This window comes from Drosophila guanche, unplaced genomic scaffold (genome assembly GCF_900245975.1).
Source record: "Drosophila guanche unplaced genomic scaffold, DGUA_6, whole genome shotgun sequence".
NCBI lineage: Eukaryota > Metazoa > Arthropoda > Insecta > Diptera > Drosophilidae > Drosophila > Drosophila guanche.
This window is the reverse complement of record NW_022995746.1, coordinates 5,306,666-5,324,822: the sequence shown is the minus strand read 5'-3', so window position 1 is coordinate 5,324,822 and position 18,157 is coordinate 5,306,666. Positions and strand designations below refer to the sequence as shown.

At 43.1% G+C, this 18,157-nt stretch overlaps 1 protein-coding gene and 8 non-coding genes across 9 annotated transcripts in view; 6 read left to right on the top strand and 3 right to left on the bottom strand.

Annotated features, from left to right (window-relative positions):
- Window positions 1–18,157, top strand: part of LOC117582583 (bone morphogenetic protein receptor type-1B) — a 59,104-nt gene that overhangs the window by 18,805 nt on the left and 22,142 nt on the right. The window contains exon 2 of the mRNA XM_034270429.1: window positions 13,030–13,164. Coding sequence (XP_034126320.1) covers window positions 13,089–13,164 — 76 coding nt within the window. The 5' untranslated portion in view covers window positions 13,030–13,088. The remainder of the gene's footprint in view (window positions 1–13,029; window positions 13,165–18,157) is intronic.
- On the bottom strand, window positions 4,337–4,408 carry Trnae-cuc. Its single transcript has one exon. It is a non-coding gene; the product is annotated as a tRNA-Glu (tRNA).
- On the top strand, window positions 4,804–4,875 carry Trnae-cuc. Its single transcript has one exon. It is a non-coding gene; the product is annotated as a tRNA-Glu (tRNA).
- On the top strand, window positions 13,390–13,461 carry Trnad-guc. The gene has a single exon. It is a non-coding gene; the product is annotated as a tRNA-Asp (tRNA).
- Window positions 13,692–13,763, top strand: Trnad-guc. Its single transcript has one exon. It is a non-coding gene; the product is annotated as a tRNA-Asp (tRNA).
- Trnad-guc lies at window positions 14,049–14,120 on the top strand. Its single transcript has one exon. It is a non-coding gene; the product is annotated as a tRNA-Asp (tRNA).
- Trnad-guc lies at window positions 14,408–14,479 on the top strand. The gene has a single exon. It is a non-coding gene; the product is annotated as a tRNA-Asp (tRNA).
- Window positions 14,780–14,851, bottom strand: Trnad-guc. The gene has a single exon. It is a non-coding gene; the product is annotated as a tRNA-Asp (tRNA).
- On the bottom strand, window positions 15,149–15,220 carry Trnad-guc. Its single transcript has one exon. It is a non-coding gene; the product is annotated as a tRNA-Asp (tRNA).

The following is an 18,157-nucleotide window of genomic DNA, read 5'->3' as shown; positions in this document are numbered from 1 at the left end:
GTAAACAGAATGAAAAGTAGCTAAAAAATTGGATTTTCTTTAGGATTTTTGACATATTTGTATAGAGTACATTTATTTCGGCCTGAGAAGGTTTTTTCTTGACAAAATATACATCCATTAAAAGCTTTTTTTTTCTTCAAAATTTACTGAAATACTCAGGAAAAGTTCGCCATGCTCAGACTTCCCTTCAATCTCTAATGTGAGTCTTCAAATCTGTTCAACAAATTGTTATACTGCCATCTAAAAGTGTTACCAAATTGTTTTCGCAACTAGCTGAAATCTTTAACCCAAATCAGAGTTTGCGTAAGCAGAGTAAATGCGCCAACAAGCCTATTTTTTGGGCCTTTGCCTTATACAAATCCTGCGCGTGATTTTTACTTCTGTTTTGTTGTTGACCATCTCTATAGGTTCCTGTTTGCGTTTAGTTTTGCTTCTTCCTGCAGCTTGGCCATAATATTTATGCCGTTTGTGTGCCCTTTGCTGACTGCTGCCTGCTGCCTGCTGCCTGCTGCTGTCTCCTCCTGCCGCTCCATCTTCGGGCTGTTGGCGGCTGCTGCTGAATGCTGGCATGGCTCTCGCTTTGTGCCTTCAGCTGAGTTGGTGTGAAATAATGATGCCGTTGCACAGATAAGGTGCCTTCTAAAAGTGGAGTTTCGTGCCTGCCCCATTGTGATTGGGGGATTGGGATTGTGTGCGATCGGGCCTTATGGAGGGGAAGGCAGCAGCAACAGCAAAAGAAGGCGACTAAGACCAAGACGAAGATGGAGAGCCAGGGCCAGGACCGGAGTTGGAGCTGGAGCCACAGAACTGCGGACAGAGTCAGCACAAAATAACATAAATGGCTCGACGTCAGACGAGAATGGTAAATCTTGAGCTCTGCATCTTGGGATGCAATTTGAAATGTGCTTCGTTTGCTTCGGGTTCCCTCTCCCATTCGTTTAGTTCTTTTCCACTGTCCCTTGTCCGCCTGTCGGGTGTCCGCTGCCCGCTGTCCGCTGTCCGCTGCAATTGCAAATTTCTTTTAATAAGCCTTTTGACGCCTCGATGCCATTGCCAATTGTAAATTGCTTGGAACCTGCTTCGAGGGGCAGCAGAGTATCTCAAATTATATATACTTAGCGCTGTGGCCCTTCCGGTCCGATTGAAATAGCAGACCAAATGCTGGACGCAAACTGAGACGAGCATAATGAGCAGGGCATTGGCAACGGCTCTGGCAGTGGTCATGATAATGGTACTGGAGTGGGAATAAGGATGAGTTGTAACCCTCATGCCCAGTGGAGGTCACTTTCGGTGCAGGTTCGAGTTCGCGTTTATCATTTGGATATGCATTTAGCTTGGGTACAGTGTGAGTCGGGATTGCAAGACTAAAAATGTATAAATTGATTTCGTTTTTCTTACCGAAAGAATAAACGCATAAAATCCAATAAACTCCCCAAAAAACCTCAAAGCTTAACCCCCAGCAGCTCCAAGCAACTGCCATTATGGTCTTGAAACTCACTGTACAATTACCGGGCACTTTGAGCCACGGCAAAGCGAGTGCCAAATGTTGGATATGGAGAAGTAGCAGGCGGAGCAGGAGTGAGTATCCATTTTTCATTTCGTTTTTAGCAGCTCCGATGCCTGATCATTTATCTTGTCAAAGCTAATTTAAAGTTGGGAATCCCTCGCCCCGACTCGCTGCCTTTGTTGCTGCTTTCCTGCTGCCTTATTTCGCACGTGAAGTGTTAAAGAGCAACGGCAAAGGCAACAACAATGAACACTCAAACCCACACAGACAAAAGATCGCAATTTATTTCTTCCTGTGGCAAAATGTTCAACCAGCAAGAATATTCGTCAATTTTTGTGCAACGTCACGTAGAGCTTTTGTTGTTGTTGTTGCTGTTCCTTTCTGTTGTTACTTAGCGTTTTTTGTTGTTGTTTAACATTCACACCAATTCGAACAGTGTGGCAAAGGGTTGGGAAATAAAGTACAACTCCTTGTGTGTTGTAGGTGTTATGGGGAAATGGTTTACATAAAGTCTACACATCTTGGGACATAAATGGGTTTGACAATTGAACAATGTATAGATCGATGTTTGGTTTATTTTTAAGGATAATTGTTTGACATACAACTTGCAGCAAGTTATGGCATTTACTTGGTAATTTTAGATAACGCGAGAGAAATGTCTAAAATTCTTCTTCAGTTCTTCCTTCCTCTGGGCCACTTTTAGCTTACGAATTTTATACATTTTTCCCTTTAAAGCATAAATATGATAATTATAAAACTCCCCAGGCACCGCCCAAGTTAATTCCTTGATTATAAATCACAAATATTTGATTGTCAGCATTGCTGCATTTCCCTTGCCCACGGCCCAGTGTCACTGGGCACAACAGCACTGTGATTTTTGTGATCTTGGCATTGCCATTGGAAATTGAAAATTGGCATTGCTTACTTATTCATGCGTCAAAAGGCAACTCCGCGCGGGCAGCAGCGTCTCCTGGGGCGGGGAATGACAAGTCGCAGTGCCTGACTATGCGACTTGCTTTATGCGTCCATTGTGTGTCGTTCGTCTGGCCAAGAGCAGACCAGGCCAGGCCAACCCAGACATTGGGTAGGCTGGCTAGTGGGTAATGAGCTGCTGCTGCTGCTCTTGCTGTTGCTGTTGCTGTTGCTGCATGTGTCTAGCCATAGGACATGCCACCGCGAGTCAGCCAGTCACTCATCAATTAGACTTTTCCTCAAAAATCCGCCCGAAAAGTGCTGCATTGCAGCCCACAGCCAGACAAGTCTGCAAGTCCATTGTTTTGGTATGCCCTGGCAGAGGGTACTTTAGCTCTTACATCGATCTTTGGAAACTTAAAGAAGGAGGCTGGAGGAGATAATTCCTACAATCATAGATAAAGCTTCCATAGGAAGAATCTTTCTCTGAAATATATCCAGGTTTTCCCTACCATTTCTTACACAGATTTTCAAGAGTATCTAAAACTTCGGTCTCCACAGCTACCCTTGCTCTCTGTCTTGTTTCTTTTTTGGGCTAAAGGCGAACATGATGTTCGACACCACAATTTGTGTTGTACTTCGTGTACTCGACATGGGGATCCAGAGAGAGGATCTGGCGGTGGAAGTCTTCGTTGTCGTCGTCGTCGTCGTCGCGTCTTTTGCATTGCAAAGTACAAATGGGGAACGACGCGCAGACGTCGCTGCTGTGCAACGACCCTGAGGAGCCGCCTCCAAATCGAGTTGCCAGCATTGTTCAGTGCCTCTGCGACTGGCCTCGGTTCGGTTCGGTTCGGTTCGTTCTGTGGCAATCAATTGTGGCATCTTCCTCTCTTTCTCTCTTTGTGTGTGGATGCGGCAGAGACCTCGTTTGGTAGCTGGATTCCCTGGGCTCTGGTACGGGTTTTGGTGCTGCTGGTAGGTGATATTGCCTTATCTGATGTGTCATTTCTCTGTGTCTGCTTCTGTGACTCTTTGCACGCGCATTGCGAGCCTTAATTTTTGGTCAACAGTTTTTTGCTTGTTAGCCAAGTTATGCGGAGCCAAATGGAAAAGAGAGAACGAAGAAACCGTTTACCACATTGCCCAAATAATTGTCGTGTTAGGCGGCTTCGTCGCCATCCTCTTCCACATTTTGCCAATTATGAGGCACGCTCCACGCGCCTCTTTCCTGTCCAAAATGCTTTGCAGCACGCCCACCCGATTCTCACCCGATCCCAGGTCCCACTCCCACTCCCACTCCCACTGTGATATGGCACCTTCCACCTCATAGCTGGCCTTTTGTGGCCCCCAAGCCATAACCATGTTTTCCTTGGAAAGTCCAGGCCATGCCATGCAGTCCGTCTGTCCCCCGCTATCAGGCGGCGGGCATCAGGCAAAAGTTCGCCTTTCCAGCTGGAGACCAGACCAGACCCCATTCCGATGCCGAGACCCATTCTCCACAGTCTTGGCGAGCAGCATTCGTGTTTATCAAAATGAAATGAAACGAAGATCTGCATAATATTTCCTGCTTGGCAAATAATGGTGGCACTGCCAGAAATTGAGAGACACGAAGAAATTCTTGCAGTCAATGTGCGGGTCGTGTCTGCTATAAGGATGGCTAAAAATAGCTTATAGATAGCCTAAGAATATTATCGATACAGTAATGGTAGGATTTATCGTTACTTAACTTGGAGTAAAACAAGAAGTATTTTTGGGAATATGAAATATTTATCAGTTTTAGGTAAGAAATATCAAGAAAGTCGGTGTATTTCTGGGGTTTTTGTTCAAAAATGTGTGTTTCTTTTATTTGCAAACAATACTGGGTTTTTTCGCCCCATATTTAGGAAAAAAAAATAATAAAAAAGAAACTGTAACAGTTTCCCATACCGGGAATTGAACCCGGGCCTCCCGGGTGAGAGCCGGGTATCCTAACCACTAGACAATATGGGAGATGGAAGATCCCTCGTCCAACTGCTACATGAGCCACGTGGCACATACTTTGGAATTCTTTTAGTAACGATTATGAAAGTCTCTGCCAAATTTAATTTTGTGTAGGTGGGCTTAGAATGAATTTATTTCTATAAATAAGTATTAGATCAATCTAGAATTTAGACTAGATTCTTGTTTTCCATATTTAGTAGATACATTTTATGTAGCCCTTGGGTCAAAAAGCTATTTCTGCGTAGACTTGGTTTTTCGACATTAAATCGATTCGATGTTAAATCCAAATCTACCTCCACTAAATTAAGTATGGGACGGTCTTAATCGTACAAGTTACTTAAAGTAAGTCCTAAGCATGTGTAGACCGCGGGCTCATAAAGCAGTTAGGCATGCGATCTTTCATCTCCCATATTGTCTAGTGGTTAGGATACCCGGCTCTCACCCGGGAGGCCCGGGTTCAATTCCCGGTATGGGAAACTGTAAAAGGTTTCATTTTTTGTTTCTCAACAAGAAACCAAGAAAAATCAGTTTGAATGTTAAAAAATATAAAAACATCTTTTGCAAAAATGCATACATACATCTGCCACTAATTCCATCTATTTGGTACCCACTATGCATCCGTTTATTGACCTGACATGCGCAGATTTTAGATTACATACAATATTCAAATTGTGAAGCAATTTATTCCCTTCTTGATGTGGTTTTCTCTTGAGTCTAAACTCTAGACAATGACCATCGGTTATCCAGCTTCCGCATCGAATGCAAATTAGCCACAGCAGCAATATCTCTTAGCTTCCCTCAATGGCAGCGTGTGGCAAATCATAATACATTTCCAATCACAACAACCACATTTGAATTTCAGTTTTGGTTCGCTTGTAGACTCCCCCATTGTTCCAACGAGTCCACCACAAAGAGCATTTCGTTGTCTAATCAAACGAAATCACATCGAATCAAGAGTCAGCGATCGATCTTATTCTACTTTTTTGAGCTCAACCTTTTGTGTAAATTTTAGTTGTATTTTTTTTGGGGTTTTTTCAGTCGTAACGAATTTGGTGTTCCCGAGCGCGCATACCTCGAGGCCATTGGCATTGGTTTATAAAAGCGTGGTCCATTGTGCCACAACAATTAACATATCCAGATCGAGTGGGAGGTTGATATACTCTCTTCCATCAGATATTTATTGATTTAGCATTGCTATTAACAAATTTGTGGGCCAATTAAGAAGATGTCATTTGCTGGAGGATTAGCATTTAATGCGAATTTTAGCGGTTGCGTGGGGGTGAGGCATAACATTCACACAACATTCAACTCGTGAGATCTCGTGGGATATTAATGAGGGTGCGCGATCGTTAACGTTATTCATGGATCGATGTATCTGGTACAGCTTCTGCTGTTGTTTGCTTCCTTTTTGGTTTACCGATATCAAATTTCACTTTGCTCCGCTACTATTTTAAACGGTTATATACGAAATGTCAGCAGGGGGGTTTGTTTTGTAGTGGAAACTTTATTTCTCTTGCATTTTAAAATATATTCTAGTTCCTATCTGGTTGAAAGAATGTGGCTCCAATTTGTTTTAAAATCTCCGTGGAGTCTTTGAGCATTTTATTAGACTCGTATTTAATGAATTTGCTAACATTTTGTTGCCCAGTATTCTTGTCAGGTATTTAATAGTTGCTGCTAGGAATCTTTGTTTAGATAGACAGCTGAGTTAACTATAGATGCGATCTTTAAGCTTTAGTTCTCCTGTGCCCAAACAGAAACCGAAATTTGCAGGGAACGTCATACGTTATCTAGCAGAAAATCCAAGGCATGAAACTTACTTATCTACAATTAAATTCGCCTAACTCGGCTTGGAAATCTGGTTAAGCAGATGCAATATCACTTTCTATGGGTTTTCGGCATACATCTAGGAGGTTCAATATCCATGCCGTTGTATTGTACAATCTTAGACTCGACATTTCTGAAGATCTCTTAAAAAATCTCTCCTGGCAGCTGTCGGCGAATGTTCGCTTCTGCTTTTGGCCCTTGACTGGCAGACAGTCTTTGAAAGTGATACCATGACACGCACACACACACACAAAGGCAGACAGGTATGCTGAGATACAACAAATACATGCCCAGTACATCCCCATCCGTACAGTTATAGTTTGGCGGGGACGACTACGCCGACGACGGACGCGTCAAACACTCGAATGTGTCAGCCTTTAACACTTTTACAATTTGATTTGCGTTGTCTCTTTTCAAATGCGGCTGTCGTCTTTGTCTACGTCTCTTCACCACTTTCTGGTTTGCCCCCCTCGCCATATCTTTTTTTTTTGGACACTCGCATGCGAAGGTTCCCCCCAAAAAAATACAGCCAAGGGACAGGCGAAGCAAAAGAAAGAAGCAGTAAAATATGTAGATGCTCAAAGAAACTAAAGAACACTAAAAAATCAAAAGCAAAAGCCCCATTCCAATTTCCAGAGTTCTCTCTCTCTCTCTCTCACTGGTGATCGGTGTGTGTTGTTGCTGCTTGTTGGCATGCAAGACGAGCGGGCACTTCATGTGACGAGCGACCACGAGGGACCGATCCGACCCGACCCTTTTCAGTGGTCGTCGATGTCGACGCGGTCTCCACCAGATTGAGATCGTCTCTGTCTTTATCATTGGGCATCTCTATCTTTGCGCCGGTGTGTGTGTTTGTCTGATGGTGCTTTCAGGTAGAGGCGTGCACGTGACACGACTAACTGTCGTGATTATGGATATCGTTATAATATTACAGCCCCCAATTTTATAGTCTCTTAAGGTCATATAGATTCTTGAAGATCCACTTGCAGAAAACTTTTCTTATATATCCCGCGATGCATTCTTTATTCCCATAACTTTCCGTTCCCCTCACGCATCGTGCATGCACATCTCTATATGCCGTTTACCTTTTGCCGCTGACACTTGCACATATTTTCATCAATTTTTATTCGGTTCCTGGTTCGCTCTGGTGTTTTGCGAGTGCTGTCTCTTGTCTTCTGTTGTGTTGTGTTGTTCTGTCCGTTGTCCCTGCTGAAATTGTAGACAATACATTTATCCGAAATGCGCCTCTTCACACTTTGGCATTCAGCAGAGACACTCAAGTCGAGAGGGATGGAGAGAGAGAGATTGAATTACATGCCAACGTGGCTGCTGACATATCATCAAGTGAGAGACCGACCGAGCATCCGTTGTACCATCCATCCTCAGGCCTCATCCCCATGTCCCATACTATGCCCATTCCCATCCAACGAAATTGCCGTCTCAGCGCGCTGTTGGTTGCATCAATTTCAGCGCTTTTGGGTGACATTATTCAATTTAAGTGTTTTCTATAGAATCTTCCCCATAATGAGCATCATGACAGGAAATCTTCAATTGCGGCAAAGAAAAATTGCTCGCTGTGCCCCGCTCCGTCTCGCCTCTTTGGATCTGTGGATGGATCCGTCGAGTCGTCATCTCTAAGGCCTTTGAAATCGAGAACTGCGCAAAACTTTTTGCCAACGTCATAGGCAATGATTGGTCTATGGCCAGAGCAAAGAGAGATCTCAACTCTGCGATGGCCTGGTGGCATCTAAGACCACCCAAAATGTTGGACTGCGTAAAAGAGGAACAACACAAAAAAAGAGCTAAAAATTATGCGGCTGCCTTTTTCAATTACAAATCAAACGTCAGTCAGAAGTTGGAAAAATATTTGGAAAATACATGCGTACACATCTGATTATATAAATAATCATCATAAATGCATGACTGCGCCTGTCAGAGGGGTCTAGGAGCACGAGGAGGCACATGGCCTAGCCTGGCATGGCATGAATCGAGGTGGCCCTGGGTGGGCATCGAGTTGCACATTTGTCTGAAATAGGAAAAAGCCAACAAAGTTGTAGCATAATACCATAAATAATAACAACAGACGTTTGCCGAATTGCATTCTTGATGCTTTGTATTAATGAAGGACGATTGATGGCAAGATTTAATGAAGGGCAAGCTGTAGCTCTCCTTTATTCGAAGTCCTGGAATGAAGTTGTTAAATTTATAATTTAAAAGTGAATGTTTCAGCTAACAATTGTGGTAAGTTAAGAAGAAGAAAAGGAAGAATTACCAGGAATTATTTCATATATTTTAGGTTTTTGTTTTTGATAGAAAATTTGAAAATATAAAAATTTATGGATCCCAGAGTGATTGAAACAAAGATAAATTGCTCTTATAGATACCGAATTATGCCCACAGATAGACAGACAAAGATCCGAAGAATTTATCCATCAATTCATCATTCCTCTAGTGCCTCTATGCATTACAAAATATTTGGATCAATCAACAAAACACTCCAAAAGCTGCTTCATTAGGCAAATTCCTGCTTCTTTTTACTCTTCAGAGCTGGATGAAGTTATTTGGGAAAACAAAAGTGCGATTAATGATGGAACGATCTATTTTCTGCTGCAGACAAATTGATGTGATTTGAGCAATTTGTGGCCATTATTTTCAGGCGAGAAGAGATCATTATGGTGCATTTATGCCAGCACAAATTGAAGATAGGAGTCCCCATCCATCCAGGCACAGCCAACACCTGGGGGCCACGAGCACTGACAGTTGCCCCATTGACAGTGCTATTATACGATGAGTTTTCATTTCTCATTTGGGTTCGTTTCGTTTCGTTTCGTTTCGTTTGCTTTTCTTTTCTTTTCTTTTCTGCTTTTTGTTCTGGCGTGATCCGTAAGAAAATTAAGGCTGCATTGTGAACCGAAGCAATATGATTAAGCAGAAAAAATGCTGAAGAGAGAGAGAGAGAGAGAGAGAGAGAGAGAGAGAGAGGATGAAGATGAGTGGCTGCAAAGGCCCAGCTGCAATCAGCGGGCCCGAACTTGTTGTAAACAAAATTGAAGTGGCACTCACACTACTCCTTCTCCTCCATTGCACGGACTGCACTCGTACCCCTAGGGACGTATGGGGATGTCTGGCTGTACGTGCCTTCATTAGGCCATGCACAACGCGTAGGCCGAATGTGTAAACACATTCTGTGAGTGGTGGTCTGGGGTGGTGTGGGTTGGGGGCGCACTGATTTCCCATTCCGAATGCGTCTCGTGTGCTATGCGTAATTTTAATTGATTTCATTTACGCATTTTTGACTAATGTTCACACGCCCCCAAGTGTGTGGATACCCGGAGGAGCAGGCAGGCAGCCAGGCAGCCAGGCAGCAGCGGGGTGCAGCTCATTTAGCATAGACTCGGCGCGTTGATGGACAGAATCAGAATCGAACTCCACACCGGCTGCCCAGGCTGCTGCTGCTGCTGCACTCGCCTGCCCGGCCAGGAATGTTATTTTTGGACCGCCATGTCCCACTCACGCATCCGCCACTCCCAACCCGCTCACAGCATAATTTCCTCAAGCAAAAAGCCCAGCAGAAATCCGTAAAATAATGTTCACTTTGATCTATTTTTAAGCAAAAAACTGCAACTTTTAGCTGCAAGAATTTTTAATTGCTAGAAAAGTGCCAGCACCACATTGTCGGACGACCTAATTTTGGGAGTCTTTCCGCCTGTGATGTGGCTTGTCGTTGGTTTCCCAGAGGATAGGATTCTTTTTTGGGTGTTTGACTATTTACATTTTATTTACATTGATGGTGCAGAAATTGTAGTTGAACATTATTTAATAGCTGATTTATGAGGATTTTATTTCTGAAAAATATCTGATTATTCGAGGGAACTTTCTGCATGATTTGAAACATAGTTGAAAACACTTCTGAAGTCATCGCTCCAAAGAACCCTCTTCCATGGGACTTTGTATACTAATAATAAATTATATTGCGGAAATATTAAAAACAAACTGAATATAAACCCATCCTCCCAACTCGTTTATCTGATGTGCATTCAACATCTATCATTTCAGTAAAAGTTCCTCTTCATTTGCATTTTATGCAATTCTCCCACACTCTGCTATGGGCCACCGCCACCGCCATCACTTTTGATTTGCCCAATTGATAGTCTTTGGCTTTTGGGGGTTTCCTCTTGCCCAGTTCTGCCATCAATCTCTGTGTTGACATGCCCCCGACTATGAGCGATTTGGCGAAAACGTGGAAAAACGAACCCAGCTTTAAATAAACCTCAGACAGAGTTTGTTCGGGGGGGCCATCAATCAATCAGTCACTTAATATGAATATGAACCGAAACTCCTCGAACCCCACACATTCATTGTGCGGTTTATCTGGCGAGCATTCGCTTAGCATTCATCATTATTTATGTCTTTTGTGTTATCTGTGGCCACAATGTTGGCAAATGTTTTTGTTTTCAGTGCCGGCTACTGCACTCGAGATTGTACAGGGAATGCTGCTTTTTTGCTGTTAATGCAACACTTGAAAGACACGAGGGAAAAACTGCAAGCAGCAACAAAAAAAAGCTAAGCAAAAGTTCAGTGAGCGGTGGGACAAGACCCCCGCTTGAAAGTCGCTGCTGCTGCTGCCCGGACCACACCCAATTGATTCTCGCTCTCTGACTGACTGACTGACTGTCGCGTCAGTGAATTCATTTGTAATGCAGCCGGCATTTGCTTTTATTTCCCCGTAATTGCGAATCTTTTGAAGCGATGCGAACCGCGAACCGAACTGAACGACGCTTTCGAACTATATCATCATCGTATGCATATTGATTGATTGCCTGGGCTATTTGCTAGGCAATTTGCACGTGCTCCAATTTGTGCTCGAGGGGTTCGGTTCGGTTTGGTTTGGTTGCTTGCTTGCTGGGTTGTCGTCTTGCCTTGCTCCATGCATAAGAAATTAGTTACTCGGTCCGGCACCTTTCCCTACACTGAAAGGAACAATTTTTTGGGCTTTACACCTAAAGATAGAATTTTAATTGAGATTAAAATGATTGAAAAGGTAAATTTGTAAGCCATTCCAATGCATTTGTTGAGGCTATAAATATTCCTTGTTCAATCAGATTTTGGCCCATACAGACTACGAATCTCTGAATGTTTTTGCAGCTCCTTTTTCCCCCAGTGTATTTGTTACCTTGCCTTTTCCTATCAATTGATTGTTGTTTTGCTGCACCCACCGGGACTGTCACGTTTCTATTCTGTTCTCTTTTGTTTTGTTCTCGCTTTTGCTGCTGTTTTGCGGTTTGTTTTGGTTTGCTTCTTGGAAAGACCCGTAACTTCTCCACCCACCATTCACAATCTTTGATAGATGGCTTGTGTAACTGCCAGCCGAAGCGCAGAGTGTGCGAAGAGCGATAAAAGCAACCAAACACAGAAAATTATTAGCCCCAGCAACGCTTCGGGGGAATTACGTAGTCTGCAGTCTGCAAATGGAGTCGACAAGTGCCAAGGCACTCAATCAATTAGCGATAGTCAAACACTCTCTGGGGGTAACATGTTTGAGTCTTTATCAATTTTTGGATTTGCATAGTCAGTGCATTGCACTGACTAGGTAGGTTGTTGCAGGCCAAAGGCTTGAAATACCACCACCATCGGACTCGGCACTCGCATAACTCATCGGACATTATTTTGACAGATTTACGCTGCAAATTGTGCGCGTTTTGCTGGCGATTTTTGCTGCATGCCCACCCAGCGAGAGAGCGCGCGCGTTTTCAATTGCCCGTTGAGTGACACACATTTCCATTTCCCTGTGTGTCTGTTCTGTCTGCCTGCCACGCCACTCGAAAGGAGACGCATCATAAATAATAAATAATGTTTTGATAAGTCCGCTCAGCCACGAACCACATTTTGGTTTATCAAATGATGTATGAAGTTTGTTCATTCATTTTGGCAAATGTATCTGGGAAATGCCCCTTCTGATGTTAAATCTCTCTCCCCTTTCGTTAAGACTTTAAGAGTCTGAGTTGGTGCTTCCGCTGACTGCCTTTCATGCTGCCAAGACCATGAAAGTTGCCCAGTGGGAGCCCCGGGAGCTGCCAGCGTCAACGATTCGCACCTCAATGAAGTGGATGCCAAGTGCCACAGAGCCACAGAGTTCCCGTCTAGGCAGCAGCAGCGTGGGCCGACAAGTCGTCAGCGTCATCCTCGAAAGTCTGGGTTGCGTGCAGACGACAGAACTAGACGTAATCTCGGCAGGCCTGTCAAACAGTATCTTAAAGATGCGCGCAGACGTCTTTAAGACGGTCGGAAGACGGGAGGGGGACTCGCAGCAGCAGTAGGCAGACTGGTTTCCGAGGGAAGCAGCAAATTACAGCCTTTTGACCAAGTTTATGACACACGTTTAGCTGCCAGTCCATGAATCCCACATGCAGTCAATTTGGCCCACGCTCATCCGCTAAAATACAGGAAGAAACCACAAAGCCAAAACCAAAGCCAAAACCAAAACCAAAACCAACCCGTTCCCCTCTCTCTATTGAACTTTCTGCCCCACCAATATCTTCCCAGATGCGGCCCTCTGTATTTCTATTTTCAATTAAGATCTCGTATTTCAGGCGCCCCACAATCCGGCAATTGTTGTTGTTAAATTATTAATTGACATTTGCCTGGCGCCACAGAAGAGCAACTCAAGTGCGCCCAATACCAGTGGCGAGCTCTCCCACTTTAGTTTTTGTTGCTTGCCACTTTTTCTCTCTGCTTACAAATTAGTTACACAGTTTTTCAATTTACTACATTTTTGAATGGTTTCCGTTGGTTCTTCTTTGTAGGTGAATTCAGTGCGAATGTTTGGCCAGACGACGAAGCCATTGCGGCCGCATTGAATGCCATGGAAATGGGACCGGGACCGAGTTTGGAGGGATTCGATGCCATCACACACGACAAGGAAAAAGTCATGGAGAGTGGTAAGTGTTCATGAAATTTCCCAACTGCTTGTCTTGAAGTGGTTAGAATTGTCCCTTAATGAATTTTCGGAAAGTAAATTGAGAATTATGTATAATACTAGTAGGATCACATTGATGCTCCTTAAGTTAAAAGAACTCTTCATATTATTAGATCTCCTACTGGAACGTAGAACATAACAAGTTCCACCAATTTCGAGTTTTCCTCTTGAATCCTGTAATTCAACGTCCTCGATAGTATAGTGGTCAGTATCCCCGCCTGTCACGCGGGAGACCGGGGTTCAATTCCCCGTCGGGGAGAGGTGTAACATTTTTTTGATTTTGTTTTGTATGCCTGGTACTCAAGGACTTCCATACGATTTTTTAAGATTTTTGTATATTTGCACATGGAACAGTAAGCAGAAACTAACGCAATAGAAGTAGATACTGTATCTGTATCTGTATACCCCTCGACACAGCCCTCAGCTGTGGTTAGATCCAAATGGTTCTACAAATTTTCAAATCTAGCATTTGGCGAACATAGCTTGACGTCCTCGATAGTATAGTGGTCAGTATCCCCGCCTGTCACGCGGGAGACCGGGGTTCAATTCCCCGTCGGGGAGAAATGTGAAACCATTTTTTTTGTCTTCTTTTTACAGCTGGTTCTCAGAGAGTATTTTATGTTTACAATGTATCTTCATAACAAAAACATATTAAATGACATACACAACTACAAGAAAAAGCATACCAAATTCGAAGGTTTATATTACTTTTCAAAATACAAAAATATTTAATTAAATACAAAACTAAACGCAAAACAGAACAAAACTAGAACCAGAGGAAAAACAGAACTAACCACATATATTTAGCGACTTGCAACTATAGCTTTTGGCGAATCAACGTCAACATCCTCGATAGTATAGTGGTCAGTATCCCCGCCTGTCACGCGGGAGACCGGGGTTCAATTCCCCGTCGGGGAGAGATGTAGACATTTTTTTTCGTTGTTTTCTTTTTATGCGCACCACCATCTACGTCAAAAAATACAATTAAAGGTATAATGTATGTATATCAATACGTTTTAGTCATCCCTGAAACGACTTTAAGCCCGCCAAACACAATTTATATACGCATAAGAGTCATTTTAATTTACCTGTCTACATTTATTTGTTAAAAAAATTAAGTCAAGCCAAGCGGTAAAAATCAAGCGAAATATGTAACCATATTGCAGCGAACTGGAAATGTGGCATTTGGCAAACGTGCTTCAATATCCTCGATAGTATAGTGGTCAGTATCCCCGCCTGTCACGCGGGAGACCGGGGTTCAATTCCCCGTCGGGGAGAATTATTATAGGGATTACCTTTCTTCTTTTTTGCTTAATTTATTTACTTAATTTTGTTTAAGTGATTGCTTCTGGCATTCGGTTTACTTCTCCTTTTGGTACTCCATCACTCTCCCATATTAGTACACATCAAAATTCATAAGTATTTGCAATTTATATTTACTGAATAGTGTGGCTCCCTTATCGGATATAATCCATTTGCACATCAAAAAACTGCCAAATATCAGTGATATTTTAAAATTTTGATTTGAAAATTTAATAAAAAATACAAAAACTAACGAAAAAAGAATTTTTACATCTCTCCCCGACGGGGAATTGAACCCCGGTCTCCCGCGTGACAGGCGGGGATACTGACCACTATACTATCGAGGATGTTGGAAGCGGCTCGCTAAAAGCTTAACTTCAACATCGCCAGACTATGTCGCTTGTTCTTTTTTTTTCAGTTAATTCTGCCCGCTCTTTCGTTTTTGTGTGCCATTGTGTGGAGTTTCTTGTTTAATTTAATGTATGCATGTATAGACATGAATAGAATCAACTTCATGGTGGAAGAATGTTCTTGATGCGTTTAAAAATTGTGTTTTGCTTTCCATAATTAAAGTAATATACATAAAAAATTACATTCTCAATGAGAGCAACAAAAAAAAAGAAAAAAAATAAATGTGTACATTTCTCCCCGACGGGGAATTGAACCCCGGTCTCCCGCGTGACAGGCGGGGATACTGACCACTATACTATCGAGGATGTTGACACTAACTCGACAAATTATATTCTTGAAAGTAGTTGGAAAATATGCGGTTCTGTTTTTGGTTCTGCCCCCAATGGCGTGGCATTATTGGTTTAGTTTTGCGTTTAATTTTGTTTTGAATCTAATACATTTAGACAGGTCTAGAATCACCCTCAAAAGGTGTTAATGGCGAGGGGTGCGGATTCTTGATGCGTGTACAAATTGTGTTTGACGCGCTCCAAGTCGCTTGGGGGTTGAAGACTCTCCGCGGGAGTGTGCAGGCATTTATGAAAGAGTGTGGTGTGTGTGTGGGTAGATTTATGCGCAACACTGCGTGTAATTATAATTTATCGTTGTTGAAATTCCATAAAACTTTAACACCTCTCACCTTGGGAGCGTGAAGTGCAGCAGAGAAGAGAACAGAAAGAACAGAAATCGAAACGAACCCGAGAAGGAAACAAAATGAGGAAAGATGGTGGAAGAAGAGGGCCTGTTGCATGCTTAATTGCACTTCACTTTGATGATGAACAGTCATGGAATGGGGGGCACACGGCACCACTCGAGAGTGTTAATGATGCAACAGACTCAAAGGGACTGAGCTGCATTTACGCCACCACCTTGGCAAGTTCCAACCACGCGATTTGGTCTCGTTTTCGAGTTGATTGTTTTTCTGTATCTCTGAGATCCAAAAAGCATTGCAAAAGTGTGCAAGAATGGAACAAATTCCAAGCATTTTTCCACATGTTGCCGACAGCATGAAATGTCTTTCAGTTTATTTATACACACAATGAAAACTGTCGCCCACGTTGACACAAATTTCTGGTACTCTACGAAAATTTCCATGCTGCAGATACACACAGATACATTCATACGAAGAGACCGCTCTGTGGTATCTGTGAGATGGCTGGACAGTAGTGGCTGGCCGCTGCTGCTACCAACAAAAAGAGCCAAGAGAACCAAGAATCTGTTGTGTGTCTGCTTTGTTTTTGGGACTGGCATGGGATCTTTGCCTTTGACTTTGATTTAAGGCCAAGCCACACTCCAAGTGACATCTCCTCGAGAACCTTTTCTCTCAGTTATGTATACAGTGGAAGACCCTTTTGCCTTTTGTCTGATTTGGGAGCCTGTTGCGCACATCTGTTGGCCATGTTTGAGAATGTTGAGAGTGACCCTGCGCAACAGAGCAGCAGAGAGAAGGTTACTGCCTGTATCTGTATATGTAGCTGTATCTGTGTCTAATGTGAGTTCTAACAATAAACCCAAAGATACAGATTCGTTACAGATACAAACGATCCATTGGGCCCGCCACTCTGTCTGGCTGGGCCCTGGTTCTGTATATGTTTATTGTGTGGAAAGTGTTCCCCCTGCCTGTGCCGCCGCCCGCTTTTCACACGAAATACTCGAAAATTCCAAAATGGAATACGAGTTCTATTGTACATTTCTATACTCGTATTGTATACAACGGAGAATAATGGGTATTTGCTCGATTCATTTCTGGGATTTCCACCTCCATCTCCTGATGCTGCTCCTCCTGCTCCTCCTCCCAACACAGACAGTTCTTCAAACTCAAACACAAATTTCAAAGCACAGTGCAGTGCTAATGGAACAGGTAAATTGGAGTCGTGTCTCGGTTAGGGGCTTTTTAGCACAGGTGCTAATTGGGCACTGCAGCAAATCCTCACGTTTATCTCTTGCTCCTTCTCCATTACGCGTATTAGCACGAAAATCGTATGGAAATTTCGCGCTAGAAAGAATTTCAGAGTTCTTTTGCCTCTAATCAAATGCATTTCACTTCACTCCACGTTGCATGCATCAGACCAACTCTGCTGCACTAAAACTTATACATGGGAATACCAAGTTAACGAATCAAACAAAATATAAAACACTTTTGGTGGCCATAGAAAATGTAGATAAGAATATGGTAAATTATGATTCAAGTAAGCAAAATGTGTGAAAAGTCTTACCAATTTATGAGCCGGAATATCTTTTATTGTTCAACTAAAACATTCTGTCTAGATTATAAGTATTTTTCTTCCTAATCCAGTTTTTTAATAGCCCCAAGGGTGTCTGGTTGGTGTCAAGACTTGCTGTCTGCATATTTCTTACGCTTAAAAAATATTCTCAATGCATTCTCAAGGGATGGATTATTCGTGATTATTTTTAAGAAATATTTGTGGCCGTCTGCTCACTTTGTTTTGGATCCATATTATTTGAAATCTTTGAGTTTGGTTCAATGGTTCACAGTTTATCAACTGTTCAGAGAACCATTCGGGGGACATTATCGCTCGAAATTATGCCCATTCTTGGTATCAACGAAGAGAAAGCAATAAACCAAAGTTCCTTTTCAATACATTTTGCACCCGCAAACTGATGTTTAATTTAAGAAATTATAAAGCCAAAGCTACAGCATGATTCTTGAATGATTGTACGCAATTTATTGCTGCTGTTGATTCCGATTACTCAATGATGTTGGTTCCCCCTTCGGCGGATATCTGATCAAGGGTATCTGTAGAAGCAACTTGATTTTCTGGTTCCACCAAAAACGGTGGCCCTCTGGCCGGCTGCAGTTTGCTGGTCGCTTGGTGCCGCGTCTGGCTGTGCGCCGCATGACTCCTACACTTGAGAAATCACACCTCGAGGGCAAAGGCAGGGGGCAGGCAGAGCAGCAGAGAGAAGTGGCTGCCACAACAACAACCAAACACTAAGAAATCTGGGCGTTCAGGGAGCTGCATGGAGTGGAATGGGTCCTAAAAGGGCATCAGCTATAGATTGGACTAGACAAAAGCAGAGCAAAGCCAGACCGGGGCGAAGGAGCAAAATGAATTATGGCCACGGGCGTGATAATAAACGGGAGATCAGTCCCCCGGCCGGGGGTTTCGACTGGTGGAGTTTGAGGTTGGAGTTCGGGTGCATTCACTTGGGGGTTATCGCTGGCCATTAACCATGAACAAAAC